The sequence below is a fragment of the Podarcis gaigeae genome (assembly GCF_964106915.1).
Source record: "Podarcis gaigeae genome assembly, chromosome: 16".
Classification (NCBI taxonomy): domain Eukaryota; kingdom Metazoa; phylum Chordata; class Lepidosauria; order Squamata; family Lacertidae; genus Podarcis; species Podarcis gaigeae.
In genome coordinates this window covers 27,453,095-27,468,355 of record NC_139693.1, presented here as the reverse complement: position 1 = coordinate 27,468,355, position 15,261 = coordinate 27,453,095, and the positions used below count along the sequence as shown (strand labels likewise).

General features: G+C 49.5%; 1 protein-coding gene across 1 annotated transcript in view; it reads left to right on the top strand.

Moving 5' to 3' along the window:
* The window catches only part of CABIN1 (calcineurin binding protein 1), a 60,672-nt gene extending 46,938 nt beyond the window's left edge, over nucleotides 1-13,734 (top strand). Inside the window, 5 exon segments of the mRNA XM_083716796.1 lie at nucleotides 58-132; nucleotides 6,209-6,506; nucleotides 10,699-10,890; nucleotides 11,738-11,961; nucleotides 12,733-13,734. Coding sequence (XP_083572922.1) covers nucleotides 58-132; nucleotides 6,209-6,506; nucleotides 10,699-10,890; nucleotides 11,738-11,961; nucleotides 12,733-12,876 — 933 coding nt within the window. The 3' untranslated portion in view covers nucleotides 12,877-13,734.
* Nucleotides 13,735-15,261: the final 1,527 nt, after the last annotated feature.

Below are 15,261 nucleotides of genomic sequence, written 5' to 3'. Positions count from 1 at the left end.
TTTCCCATGGGCATTTGTGGACTTGCTTCTGCTCATTGTGTGGGTTTCTTTCTGCAGGTGGATGAAGAAGCAGCCTTGGAACAAGCTGTCAAGTTCTGCCAGGTGCACGTGGGGGCCTCTGCACAGAAGCAAGTAAGTTCTGAGCTTGCTAGGCTCTTGAGCACCACCAGTTGTGTGGCATCCTCAGGCTTGCGAGAGAAGGAAGCAGAAGGTCCCCCTCTAGCTTTGTGACCATTCGCTCTCCTTTTCATCATACATTTAGCATTTTTTAATTTTTTAATTTTTTTAATTTGGTTTTTTTTTGTATTCCGCTTCTCCATAGTTCAAACCATGCTTAAGGTGGCTTACAGCATGAAAAAATACATAATTACAACTTACAGGCATAACAAAAGTAGTTGTAACCATAAATAAAACACCAATAAGTACACAACCAAATCAAACATTTCCACATAAATCATAAATTTCCACATAAAAGTCGTGTCCGACTCTTCGTGACCCCATGGACCAGAGCACGCCAGTCACTTCTATCTTCCACTGCCTCCCGCAGTTTAGTCAAACTCATACATAAATCATAATAAGGTCTAAAATTAACATAAAATATCAGTAATGGCAACGGCCCCCACTCCAACAAAAACCCCTAAAACAACACCCCGGCCTGTTCAGCAGCCTCAGCTTTTGTAGCTGGAGTCAGTCCAGGCCCTGCCCTCCCAGGTCAGGTAGAAAAGGCCTGCAAGGCAGGGAGCAGGTCTTCCAGGACTCACAGCCAAGGTGGTTTCTGGCCTCTTCAGCAGCCTCATCTCTTGAAGTTGGAGTCAGTCAGGGCCCCACCATCCCTCTTCTGTCTTCCAGTAGCTGCTTTTATTAACCTGGTTTGTTGCCCCTTTAATTGCTGTTGCTTTTAGCACTAAAGGCGCTCTCCCCCCGCCCCAATCTCTATCTGTGATCAGTGAGCGGCCTGATAGTCTCCGGAATTGCCCATTGGGCTGCCTTGCTAAACCCAAGCCTTGCTCTGCCAAGCTGCCTTCAAAATGATGCCTGGGACCACCAACACCACCTTCCCTCTTGACCTCCACCCAGCTGTCTATGTCCATGTTCATGTTTCCAGTTCTGACTTGCCAGAAGAGCAACTGAGGCAAATCGCCACTGCCCAAAGAGGCCTGGAAGACAAGAGAATACAAAGCTCTTCAAAATGCTTTGCTTGACTTTACTGTCGTGTGTGAGCATCTCATCAAGTGTTCTAAAACCAAACTAACCATACAATTCTCAACACGTTTACCCTGGAACAAATCCCACCCTGCATTCGGTGGGATTTATCCTCATAATGTATAAGTGGCTGCAGCTTAAAAAATTTAAAATGCAATTATTTCAACGTACAATTTACAGAAAATGAATATAGTTCTTTCAAGACAGTGAATGATTAAATTTAGAGAGCCAGCTTACTGAGAGAGCAGGGTTCAAATCCCCTCTCAGCCACGAAGCTATCACTGGAAGATCTCGGCCTAAGCTGCGTCATAGGGTAAAATGGGAAAGGAGTCACAGGTGCACACACTGTCTTGAGTTCCATAGGGGGAAAGGTGGGATATAAAGGTAAGACTAATAACAGCAATATAAAAGTAACAATATATGGGAAATTCCAATTGCAATTATTTTATTGTGTTTCAGCAATTTTATATGCAAATCTTACTTGCAGCCCCCTCCTCTCTCTCTCTCTGTTTGTGTGTGCGTGTGTTTTATGGAATTAGTGATGCTTTTACACTGGAAGAGTGGGGTATAAATAATACACCATAAGTTGCCATATGTTTCTCTTGATAAACTTGAAGTTGCAGTTTGAAAAACCTTGACCTTGCAGTTGGAAATTGTAATTATAAAATATGCATCCGTTTGGAATTGATGTGGAGGATTTTCCATGATGGTGATGTATATTGCAAGTAAGATTTGTATACAGGTATTTGAAATTCATTATTTTGTTCATGTTTAATAGCCTGGTGAGATCTATTAGAGTCAAAGTCAAAGCTTGTTTGGTCACCCATCTGGGATGTTGCAGTGGGACAATCCCTGCCTGGATCAGGGGGTGGCCTCTAAGGTGACCCCTTCTAACTTTGTAACCCTTAGTAACCCAAAGTCCACCAGGCTGAATTCCTCTGGCCGTTGGGATTCTTCTCATTTGGCACATGGCTAGATTTCTCATTCTCTTGTCTTAATAATAATAATAATAATAATAATAATAATAATAATAATAATAATAATAATAATATTTATACCCCGCCCATCTGGCTGGGTTTCCCCAGCCACTCTGGGCGTCTTCCAACTGAATATTCAAACCAGTACAGCATCAGACATTAAAAACTTCCCTAAAGAGGGCTGCCTTCAGTTGTCCTTTAAAAGTAAAATAGTTGTTTATTGCCTCGACGTCTGCTGGGAGGGCGTTCCACAGGGCAGGCGCCACTACCAAGAAGGCCCTCTGTCTGTTTCCCTGTAACCTTACTTCTCGCAATGAGGGAACCGCCAGAAGGCCCTCGGCGCTGGATCTCAGCATCTGGGCTGAACGATGGGGGTGGAGACGCTCCTTCAGGTATACAGGACCGAGGCCCTTAGGCATACTCATTCTGTGAAATGTGTTAAAATTATTGCATATTGAATATTGTAGTTTTGTTTTTAGTTTCGCTACCTGCTTAGTAAACAGTAAAGTTTAGTGAGGCTTGTTGAGATGTTTTTCTCACTTTTGTCTTGCTTTTCTCAGCTCTGACTTGCTCCTTAGAAGGAGGCTTCAGACAGGCTCCTGACTTGGGGGGAATTTTGCCTTCCCTTCTCTCTAAAGCTGGGAGAGGGGGATGGTGTTCAGCATAAATTCTCGGGACCTTACAAACAGCTTTCTTCTGTGGTGCCTTTTGTTTTTCTTTAATTGTTCCATCTGTGTGGAATACCATCTCCTTGATTAGAAAATCAAAAGGCCCTGATGTACAAATGTTCCAGCATAACCCACTAATTAGCCCCCTTGTTCTCCTTGCCTCTTGGGGCTGCCGTGTTTGAAAAATAACACCATTGCAGTTGTTAATTGCTAGCGTGCATCAAGGAAGTTAGCAGGCAGTGTGTGAAGCAGCCCGCTAAAGCGAATTGGCTTGATTAACCCCCTCATCCTTTCACACGCCATTCATGTTCCTGGACAAGCAAGCTGGTGATTCTCTCAAGGGCAAAACACTCCTCCCTGCAGCCCCACCAACTGGGGATGCTGCTTGTTGTTGTTGTTTAGTCGTTTAGTCGTGTCCGACTCTTCATGACCCCCTGGACCAGAGCACGCCAGGCACTTCTGTCTTCCACTCCCTCCCGCAGTTTGGTCAAACGCATGCTGGTAGCCTCGAGAACACTGTCCAACCATCTCGTCCTCTGTCGTCCCCTTCTCCTTGTGCCCTCCATCTTTCCCAACATAAGGGTCTTTTCCAGGGAGTCTTCTCTTCTCATGAGATGGCCAAAGTATTGGAGCCTCAGCTTCAGGATCTGTCCTTCAAGTGAGCACTCAAGGCTGATTTCCTTCAGAATGGAGAGGTTTGATCTTCTTGCAGTCCATGGGACTCTCAAGAGTCTCCTCCAGCACCATAATTCCAAAGCATCAATTCTTCAGCGATCAGCCTTCTTTATGGTCCAGCTCTCACTTCCATACATCACTACTCTCATGTGAATGCAATTAGTTAGGCTCCCCACCTAAAAATGTTCCAGTAGTTCATTTCAGTCTTGTTGGTGCTGCTGGGCTTTGTGGGTTCTGACAGCCCTGAAGGCAGCTGGTGGCAACCAGCCCTAGCTCAGGGCCAGAACACTTGCTTTGCATGCAGAAGGTCTCCACTCAGACCCCCAGCAGCATCTCTGGGTAGGCCTGGCAAAGACGCCCTGCCTGAAACCTTGGTGAGCCATTGCTGCCAGTCAGCGTAGAGATGACACCAAGTTAGATGGGTCGGGGTCTGCTTCCTCCCTTCCTGAGGTGAAACCTCTTTAATGCCCATCTTCTTGTGCCTCCTTCACTTAAGGTCCGGAGGGTGTCAACACAAAAATGGGCCTTTTCTGTAGTGGCTCCCCATTTGTGGAATGCCCTCCCTAGGGAAGCTCAGCTGGCATCTTCATTACAGTGGTACCTCGGGTTAAGTACTTAATTCGTTCTGGAGGTCCGTTCTTAACCTGAAACTGTTCTTAACCTGAGGTACCACTTTAGCTAATGGGGCCTCCCGCTGTCACCACACAATTTCTGTTCTCATCCTGAAGCAAAGTTCTTAACCTGAGGTACTATTTCTGGATTAGTGGAGTCTGTAACCTGAAGCTTCTGTAACCTGAGGTACCACTGTATATATATTTTAGGTGCCAGGTGAAAATGTTCCTCTTCAAACAGGCCTTTGGCTGATTAATATTCTTCAGCCTTTTAAATGGGTCTGTGGGAAGAGGGGTTTGTTGTTTCATTTTGATTATTTTCCTTGTGTTTTTATCTTGCGTTTTATTCTGTGAACTGCCCATAGTAACGATGTCACCAAGTGGGAAGAGGGAAACTGCGCTTGGACTGAAATCCCCTCTTTCCCCTTTCTTGGGAGCGAGTCCCACTGAACTCAGCCTTCTCTAAAGGTCCCTCTACCCCCGTGTGAGCATCGGGATCGGTGCCTGAGGCTCCCCTTTCTGGACCACCACCACCAGGTGGGGGCAATATGGATGGGGGCTTCCTCCACGGTGGCCTTGTGAGTTGGGGGCCACAGAGGGATGCCTCCTCCATATCCCTCCCAACCTCTGTCCTTGTCATTGTAAGTTGGCTTGTGAGGTGTTCAAAGGGTAATTTAAATAAATAAGCCAAGGTACTTGGGTTTGTGCAGATGCAGGAGGGAGGAACTGAGGTTCTGACTGCCTGTGTCCATAATGCCGCCTCTGCAAAGGGCGTTTTCCTCATGCAGCCTTGCCTGCCTCTGCTCCAGCTTTGCAGTCTCTGACCCCCCCCCCTTGCAATGCGCTTGTGCTTTAGGAGATGCCCGTTAGCAGCGGGTGGGAGGGAGGAGGGCTCCTCTGCTAATTGCAGGCCTTGTCTTTCCTCGCTGGGATTCGCCTTTCTGAGAGACTCCCTCGGAGCTGAGGCTGCATGTTCTTAGCATGCTTGGAGGAGCTGTAGGTAGCCGACATTCCTCCTCCTCTTGCGTTTGCTTCATTTCTGTTACTGTCTAGAAGAAGGGCATTTTTATCTGCACGAGGTGGGATGGGGATTAAAGCAGCTTGGGCCAGGGAGGAGTCTCTGGGCATCAGCTGGAAGGAGAAGCTGTGCCACACCTCCACGGAGAGTTGGCCCTCCGGACCCATTTCAGCAAGGGGGCACTTGGAACCTCCTGCCACTAGTTCACTGACCCAGATGTGGACCAGCAGTCCATGTCTCCTGCCTCAGCCAGCTGCCCTTCTCGTCTTCCTCTGTTTCTGAGGTGTATCAAATGCCATTTCCCCCCTAAACAAAGTTATCTCTTTTGAAGAAAAATATAATCCATTTTGTCTTGACCTTGGGAACTTTGACTAATCCAGATTTAGCAGTATTGACCAGTTTTTGACCTTAGGGCTTGTGGGCGGGTTGGGAAGAGAATGTGTGAGAAAAGTTTGTGTGTGACTTTTTTTCTTGGTTAATCTGCTTAGCGCTGTAGAAGGGATGCTGATGTTTCACTCCTAGGCAATATATCCCCTTGAAATTTGTGCTTCTTCCTGCCAAGCTAGCAGTTCGAAAGCACGTCAAAAGCACGTCAAAGTGCGAGAAGGTAAACGGCGTTTCCGTGCGCTGCTCTGGTTCACCAGAAGCGGCTTAGTCATGCTGGCCACATGACCCGGAAGCTGTACGCCGGCTCCCTCGGCCAATAAAGCAAGATGAGCGCCGCAACCCCAGAGTCGGCCACAACTGGACCTAATGGTCAGGGGTCCCTTTACCTTTACCTATTGAAAAAAATAGCAATTTATATGCCACTTAATTAGAGTTGACTCTCGGTGGTGTACAACTAACTCAGTACAATACAGCTGAAAATCAGTAAAGCTATAAAATCAGGATACAGTTCATTTTTAATTCCTTGACCCTATTGATGCTTCTTTCCCCAGAGCCTCTTGGTATTTGGAGCTCCCGGGTGGAGAAGGTCTTTCCTCTTGCCCTGAGCTGGCTGCCGCAGCAGCCTTACCCCTCTCCTTCCTTACAGCCTTTGCTTGTCTCCTCCTCCAGGCTACAGGGGAAGCACCGACCACTCCAAAGCACCCGAAGGACAGCAAAGAGATCTGCTTCCCAGCCGCCCCTGCCTCTCTGACGCCTCCCGCTGGGACTGCCTACTCCCTGGCTTCAGAGGCCCTCCTGAGAGCAGCAGCTGACCTGCAGGCCAAGCCCAAGACAGCTTCTCCCCCATCCTCCTCCTCATCTTCCTCCTCCTCCTCCTCTGCCAGCGTGCTGCTACTGCTGCCGCCCCAGGAGCAAACCGGGGCAGAGAGTGTCGAAGAGGCCCCTGTTGTCTCCAGCCTGGCCTGTGGTGAGCTACATCTTTGCAGCGAAGCTTTATAGATTTACCCAAAGCATCCGTGCATCCCAGCGTCATTCTGTCCGTAAAACATGCTTGTGGTTTCTGGCTTGGGCGGGGGGCGGGGAGGCTATTTTTGACTTGGCTCCTCAAACTACAGCTCACCTTCCTTGCTCCCATGTGGCTCTTAACACGGAAGGGTCGAAATGCTGCGGGCGAAAGAATGAAGGTGAGGTCACAAGCGGCTTGGCACAGAATCCCACCAGAATGTGCTTGCTTTATATTTGTAAAAATACTTACTGTAAAGATGGATCGCAGCGGTTTGCAACAGTATAAAAACACAAAGCTGGCAGTCAAATTGTAAAAACTTAAAAGCAAGAAGAAATTTAAAACCTGAATTCCACCCAGTGTCTGTGCACTATTGTCCAAAGGATGCAGAGATGGCACCTGGACCCATTTAGAATGTTTTGGGTCCAGCTTCAGGAGGGACGATGAGGCAGAGCAGCATCTCAGCCCAATTCTCTTCTGCATACATCAGCTGCAGATCCTCCCTTGCAGGGTTTGGGGAGTTGAGGATTTCTCATTATCTTGGTCAGGTCAGACCCCCGCTTGATGTGGTGCACTGCAAGGAACTGCATCCCTGCCTGCTTGAGCCACGTTCTGGGTGTGGTTGCTCCTTACACAGTTGAAAATTTAGTCACTAAAACAAAAACCCCAGAAGGGACAGACTAGTTGGTAGTAGGCACATGGCTGTGATGAACCATGAGTGGCTGAGATGGGAGCATTTGGATCCTTGTGTCTTTCAGGCAGAGAGCTGAAAGCATGAAGCCTTTTGGGGGTGGGGAGAGCTTTGCAATTGCTAAAGTCTTTGCTTCCTGAAGGTAGCAAAGAGCTACTGCTGCCGCCGCCACCCTGCAGCGGTTTTGTTTTTGAGAGAAGGGGCTCGCTGAAATGATGTCCCCTGTTTGTGGGCGTTATGTGTGAAGCGCAAGATGAGCTGGTGAGAATAGGAACCGCCAACTAATGAAGTCGTGAACCCCAAAGCACCAGCTCTCAGCATCCGCGGGTGCTGATGGGTTTCCCTGGCAACAGGTTGGGAAGGAGAGGTGGAGGGGGCTGTTGGCACCTCCGAGGTTCCTCTCTTCAGCCTGTTTCTTCTTTGGTAAAAGCTAGGAGAAGGAGGAAGGCCTGGCCTTCCTTGCCCCTCTCACGCAGCTGTGCCGACGGGGGGCTGCTTCAGGCTGAGTCTCTGAGGGCTTTGGGGGTCCATCCCTGAAATCTCAAAAGCCATCTCTCTGTGTGTGTATGCACTCAGTAGTTACAACCCTGGTTTTCTTTTCGAGAGCAGTACTTGAGTTGAAGTGCTAGGCATTTGAAGATGACTTACATCTCTGCCCTGTTGTCTGTTTTGCTGTGGAGGTTATGGATATCCCTGCACTTGAATTATTTTCCCCCGGGGTTTCATAAAATAGTCATTAAAATATACAACACCAGAAAATGAGCTTCTGATCTCCTCTAGAGCGTGTTCCCCCCCCCCCCCCCCACAATTCCCTCTGCCTATTCAGACTCCTGGGACCTCGACTCCACCTCCCAAGGAGAAGGAAGTGTGTGTTTTGTGTTCAGATAGCCGTAGCAGAGCCCAGCATCTCACAGCCCAGGTTCCAACAGTGGGAGTGTGGGACCCCTCCCCCCCCCCGAAATGTTTCAGGCAAGGCAGCCCTTGGGTTGACTCTGCATTCTGGCCTGCACATTTTTACCTGAATTGGATACTTCACAGAGCAGTGCTCTTACTCTAGAGGAGGTGCAGAGATCCTTTGTGCCTCCAGATGTTGCTGACCTAGAGCTCCCATCATCCCTGGCCATGCTTGCTGGGGCTGATGGGAGTTGTAGTTCAGCAACATATAGGGCCAGATGTTTCAGTTCCAGTTAGATACAAGGTTGAGAGGATGTTGCTGCACCTCTTCTTGGGAGCAGTCCCCACGTGACATTTAACTCTCACATTCAAGTGCCATGTCTAAGAGCATAACGGGGAGGTTTGTCTGAGAAGGACATTGGCCCCATTGAAATGACATATTTTGCTTATGAAGAACCTCATGAAAGGAAGCACCCTTCCCCCTTTCAGCTGTGCAGACACTGCCAGCTAAATCTCAAAGAGTTCTCATCTGGCACATGGTTCTCCCTGTGAGGAAGTCCACTTCTGTTCTCTGGCCAGTTGGGGATCCCCAGCACCAACATCTCCCTTACAGTGGGAACAAAGGGCCAGACGGCACATCTTCACTGAAATGAAGGCGGCTGACATGTGTCTCTGATTCCTCTCTAAATGAGCTAATTTCAGTTGGGGTCATGGTGGCTGGAGGTGAGTGGACTTGGGACTGCGGTCTACACACACCCCATAAATGCCCCACTGAAATTAAGGGCACAGTTTGCTCTGGGAGGGCCAGCCTAGCCTTGCTGAGTTGGACTGCCAAGGAACCATTTGGTGGAAGGAGAGCTAATCTGGGTTATGGCCCCTCTTCCTGAGGCAGTTGGAAGGCTGGGCCTGATTCTGACCAGCTGCCCTTCAAGGGGAGGAGGACCTCAAGTCTTGCCTAAGTCCTAAAGAGCTGGGCTCCCAACTGCCTCTGCTTTCAGATGCAGATATGTGATAGATACTTAGGACTAGCAGAAGCAAAGCAAAACAAAGCCAAGTCAGAAGCAGCTGTTGTGTCCTCTCATTGGCGGGTATGTGGAACGTTAAGAAAATGAACACATGGCTTAAAAGCAGAGGCAGGGTGTGTATTATATCATCTTTATCCTCTTCAGCCACAGGGGAGCCCCCAAACCTCTCTCCACAGACAGCCATTAGCAAGTGTCTGCCAAAGAGGAAGTGGCAATTGACATAGGACCTTGTCACTTGATGCAACAGAGGAGGCCACCAGCCAGCCCACTTGATGTGCTTCCCTTTTCTTCCCCATTGATCAGAAAGGAGAGCCTGTGTCTCACTGTGAAGGCAGCTGCATTCAGGCTGGGCCTGTGACTCAATCGAAGCCGGGCAGATCTGGCTGAGTGGCAGGCATTCCAGTCCGGCTCAGTAAATATTTAGCAAGATAAGCCCCCCACAGCCAGAAGAAGAGTTTGGATTTGATATCCCGCTCTATTGCTACCCGAAGGAGTCTCAGAGTGGCTAACATTCTCCTTTCCCTTCCTCCCCCACAACAAACATCTGTGAGGTGAGTGGGGCTGAGAGACTTCAGAGAAGTGTGACTAGCCCAAGGTCACCCAGCAGCTGCATGTGGAGGAGCGGAGATGCAAACCCGGTTCACCAGATTACGAGTCTACCGCTCTTAACCACTACACCACACTGGCTCCAGCTGCCATTAGGCAACAGAGCTGCCGCTGCATCTTTCAGAAGGGAGAAGGGAAGCCACTAGCAACCTCACATTCTGCCTGGCCAAAGGGGACCTCCTGTTGATGTCTTGTCTGCATACCCTACAATCTGGGAAGCTGTGGGTGGGCAGACCTTTGCTGGGGGCCTGGCTAACCTAGAAGGTTTCTGGTGCAGAAAGCTTCACTCGTCACCTCTGTTACTTATTCAACACCCTCCCCAGGTCTTACATGATGGACGTGTTGGGCCTTGGCAAAAGCTGCCCTCCATGTGGAAACTTCCTGGGTCTTTGCTGTGCGAGTTGCTGGGACTTGTTTGTGGGTTTCTTCCCTCCATTGGAGCATCTAATTAGATGCTGAGCCTCCTTTGCTTGAACCAGCTCCTGCAGCCATGCTCTTGCTATGCCCTTTTGTATTCTCACTGTGCTGAGTGCAACATGGAGGTGACAGTGGTCATAAATATGTCTGGTTCCCTACTCTGAGCGCGCACCAGCAACCTTCTCTCTGTTGGGCTGCCCTTTGCCAGGAGAGTTTCTCTTGCAGCTGCCTGAAAAGCCAGGTCCTTGTGGCTTTGCTGCATTAAACTGGTAATCATATAACCCTCACTGAACTCAGTGGGACTTTCTTTTGAGTAGACCGGTGTTGGGTTGCACTGGTAATCATATGTTGCTGTACACCACACCTGGAGTCAAGCACATGCCCACTTTTAAGTATTCTGCATGAAGTCTTCACAGTGAAGCCCAGTGAAGTCCACATGGCATGAGCATAGTTCCCATTTCTATGGTTGGTAGCAGAGAGAGGGATATCTCTTGAGTCATCTTTGCTCATCTTGTTTATGCAGAGGAGGAGGAGGAAGAAGAAGGCAAGCTAGACCGGCCTCTGGAAGGAGCAGGCTTGCAGCAGCAAGAATCCCACCTCTGCCAGCAGATGAAGATGGCGACAGTGGCCCCCTCGTCCAATCTGATGCCCTGGCAAGTGGAGCTGGAGCCTGTGACCAGCACCAGCGTTGGAGGAGGGCAGGTCTGCGGCCGAGGTAAGGGATGCCCAATGAAGCCTTTGGGGATCTTGGAGAAGGTGGCTTGGATCGAACAGAGAAGTACAGTATGAAAATATGCATGGGCCAAGCAGGCAGGAAAGCCTCTCTGAGAACAGATAGCATTTTGGCAGGTAGGAGGGCAAATTCCTAGGAGCTCAGTGGCAGAGGAGGAGGAGTTTGGATTTGATATCCCGCTTTATCACTACCCTAAGGAGTCTCAAAGCGGCTAACATTCTCCTTTCCCTTCCCCTCCCACAGCAAACACTCTGTGAGGTGAGTGGGGCTGAGAGACTTCAGAGAAGTGTGACTAGCCCAAGGTCACCCAGCAGCTGCAGGTGGAGGAGCGGGGAAGCAAACCCGGTTCCCCAGATTACGAGTCTACCGCTCTTAACCACCACACCACACTGGCTCATGTGGAGCATGTGGAAGCCCTTGGTGGCATCTCCAGGCAAGGCAGTACTGAGCCAGGTGGACCAGAGGCAGCTTCCCATGTTACTCAAGTGTAGGGCGAACTTTTGGCAATCTGTAGTTTTCAGTCCTCCCTGGGGTGTCCTCCATTGCCACAGAGAAGGGTAGGAGGGTGGTGGCTAAATCTGAAGGTATTGCCCCAGGCAGCAGTCAGTGGTGGCTCTTCTTCAAGCAGGAGCCCCTTCAGGGTATGGTGAGTAACCCTCTCCTGGGGGGGATGCAGGAAGCTCTTTTTCTTCTCAGTCACTTGCAGAGCAAAGAGCCCAGGGCTCAGGCCCAGCCTGTTGCTGGTTCTGCTCTGGTGCAGACATTCTTTTATTATGACATGCTTGTTCGCTCAAAGACCCTCTTCCGAGCTGACATTTCCTCCTCTCAGCCTCCAGCTCCAAGGCTCACCTCTTATCCGAAACGCCACAGCCCTCCGCGGGGAGCAAGGCTGACGCCAGCCGCATCAAGACCCGTGTGTTTCCCAGCATGCCCAAGCTCTTCATCCCCTCGTCCGTCACCAAGTTCCCACCGGAGATCACCGTCACCCCCCCAACGCCCACCCTCCTCTCCCCCAAGGGCAGCATTTCGGAAGAAACCAAGCAGAAGCTAAAGGTACATACCAGGGTTTGGGGCAGGGAGTGTCATTGGGGCCCCCGTCATGCTTTGAATTTGGCAGAGAGAATTTGTCTGTGCAGACTGGGGTGGCAGTGGAGGAGGCTGTCCAGGCAGCTGCAGACAAAAGTCCTCTGAGCCCTCTTTGCCTCTCCCCCCCCCCTTGGGTTCTCAGGTGGGCTTAAGGAACCCATCTTCTGTTTGTAAAACATAGCAACAGCCTTCAGGTCAAAGAGGGCCTACTTGGTCCAGCCCCCTGTTCTTCCAGAGGCCAGCCAGCTGCCGTTGAGGAAGCAGGACTTTAGCAATTCCAACACCCCAAGGAGGGCCTCATCCAGACTTGCTGAGTCCTGATTTCTTCACCTTGGAGGTGTGCTCCTTCTGTTCCCCAGCCAAAGCATGGTCCATCCTCTCTTTGGTCATGTTGGGAATAAGGGACAAACTGTCTGGCTGAACAGGCAGGCAGAGTTTGGGGGGAGGTGGCACCTGCGATACCCTTTTGCAAACTGCCTTGGTGGAAGGACTGGGCGGGGGCAGAAAGACTTCCCTCCCTCCCTCCTTCAGCCTGGAGTGTTGCCATGTTAATCTAGGATAACCTGGTTAAGAAATCTCCATAGTCTCCCTCCCACCCATTGCTTGTATTGGAAGCACTGCAGGTTTTCAAGATGATTAAAGCAAGCCCAGGTGGGGTGGAGGGAAATGCTTTGGGGGAATAGCAGATCTTCAGAATTTTTAAAAATAAAAAAACCCTCTTCCCTTTGTCTGGGCCAGTCTGCTATCCTTTCAGCCCAGTCTGCGGCGAATGTGAAGAAGGAGACCCTTTGCCAGCCAGCGCTGGAGATTGTAGAAACCTCAAGCCAAGAGTCTTCGCTGGAGAGTGACTCTGATGAAGAGGATGACTACATGGATGTCTGAGGGGTGCTGGGCGGGGGGCTCCGTCCTCCCTTCCCCTCCCCTCCCTCTGGCTTCTCTTTCCAGCATCACAGCCAGCCAGCCACCAGCCATTACCACCTTCAGTGCTGCTGCCTCTGCTGTTGCCTTTAACTTATGGGCAGCCGAAAACTCACCACTGTCACTCCCAAGCCGAATCTGCACTTAAATCCCTCGGCACCTCCTCACTCACTTCCCCCTCTTTAAAGGGACGGCTTTTACAGGAGGCAGCAGCAGCATTTGGCTGGCTGGCTGGCTAAGCAGCAGAGACTGGACGGGCCACCACAATGGTCTTGCCTCCTTCGTTACTTTAAGCAAAACCGTGGCTTATTTTATCTCGGTGTTGTCTTAAAAGGACCAGGCGGGAGAGACAGCTGGCAACCTCACTAGGACTCTGCCTCTTTGGGGACCGTTGGACAAGCGATGTAAGCCGAAAGGTCGCAGAGCACCTTTGGTCTTATCAGGAAACGGATTTCAGTACCATTTTGGTAATGTCTGCTTTTTACAGAACAACACAAAGAAGGGTATATGTTTGTTTTTTAAGTATATATATATAAATATATGTGGCGGGATTGCTCACATTTATATGGGGAACATAAAGGAAGCCCAGCATTTTTTCTACTGAATGTTAACGTTGTAATATAAGGAATACAAACCCTGCACTTCAATAGTGGGGCGTGTTGTGCCCACAGCATGTGTCACAGAGCTTGCCAGGCGGGGTTTCAATTTCTGGGGGGGCGGGGGGAGGTGGGAGAAGACAAGGGTTAAATAAATGGTGCAGTGCAAAGCTTTGTAATAATAAATATACATTTTTTAAATAAAGTGAGAACACGTTTCTCCCAAGCCTCTTCTCTGCTGTGCCTGGAATGCTCCTTCACCCTTTCATCCGCTTTCCTCTCCCTCCTCCCAGGTCTCTAGAAGAGGCAAAGAAATCTGAATTTTCAGGGGAGAGCAGCCCCTCGCCTCAGGGCAAGTAGTGGGAGAGATGAGTTACAGCTGATGCAAGGGATTGTGGAGTAGAGAAGGCCTCTTCCCCTTCTTCCCTGGGCATGCTGAAGTGGGCTGGGTCACCTCCGTCTCTGCTGGGGCCAGAACATTTTTCATCCAGCCGTGTGATCCAAGTTGCAGACTTGGGGTACAAGTGCAGCCTCTTTTCCTCCTCTCCTGTCAGGGCTATTTACTTCCCAGCTAGGAAGATTCTCTGGCTCTGCACACAAAGCAGGCTGGTGTTCCTCTGCCTCCTCCTCCACCATTTCCAATTCCATTGGCACATCGTTTTCCACATCAGGATGGCTAGATGTGTCTCCAAGTTGCCTTCTGTCCTACCCAGTGGGCAGAGCATGGCCATTGGGTGTCTTCTTCCATTTTCAAATCGGATAGATGCTGGTTTTAGGGAAGATGCACCCAGGTACATTAATTCTCAAGAAACTGGAGAGGATAGAGGTGGCTTATGGCTGACGCCATATGCAAGCAACTACACAAACAAGTGTTGGGAGTGCAGTGGATGCAAAGTAAGAGGGACTCAATTAGTCTGATTCCCCACCAGTAGCAGTAGGGTCAGGGAACTGGTACATTTTCGGAGGGGGAAAGGGGTCATTGAGGCGGCTTCACTTTAAAAGACTGGGTGTGGCCTCAGGGACAAATGAGTTGAGGACCATTGGTCATAGCAGCAGCTTCCCTTAGATGCCCTTCAAATGATTCACGGCTACAGCCTTGTTCTGTGTAGGGAGCACAGCAATCATGGCAAGAGTTCAGCTCTGTCAGCTCTGAAGAAGCAACAGCTTTAAGCAGTTTTAGGGGAAACCTCCATCCCTTCCCCTGAAATAATTGCAATCCCCTAAAATTACAGATCTAACAAATAATTGAATATCCCTGCTCCCCTGCCCCAATTCACAATGATGTGATGGATTTCATTTCCCTAGAGTGGCTGGGGAAACATATTGAAGATTCTTATTTACAGTTGGTTTTGGGAGGCCGAAATCCTGCTGTGCCTTAGACAAGGCAGGAGAAGAACAGCAATCTCTGGCCTTAGAAGAGGATTTTTGATATATTTCCTCTTCGTTTACTGCATGGATGTGAAACTGCAGCACAAAAAGTTTATGAAATATTTATTTCTTTTCCCAAGAGACTTTTGAATCTTTCCCTCTCCCTTTATGGCCTCCAAGGATTAGGGCGTCAGGCCAGACTCTGGAAGTGGTCACTGTTGGAGAAAAGCAAATGCATTTCCTTCTACTGTATTGAGTTTCTAATTAATGCATGTGTTACTTTAAACCACATGAGGGCACTGTCTGTGTAGCAATCTAACCAGCACTTGCTTGTAGCTTCTTTTTCCAAGTTAACTCTACCCCTAAAAGCTGGGCCATTTATTCT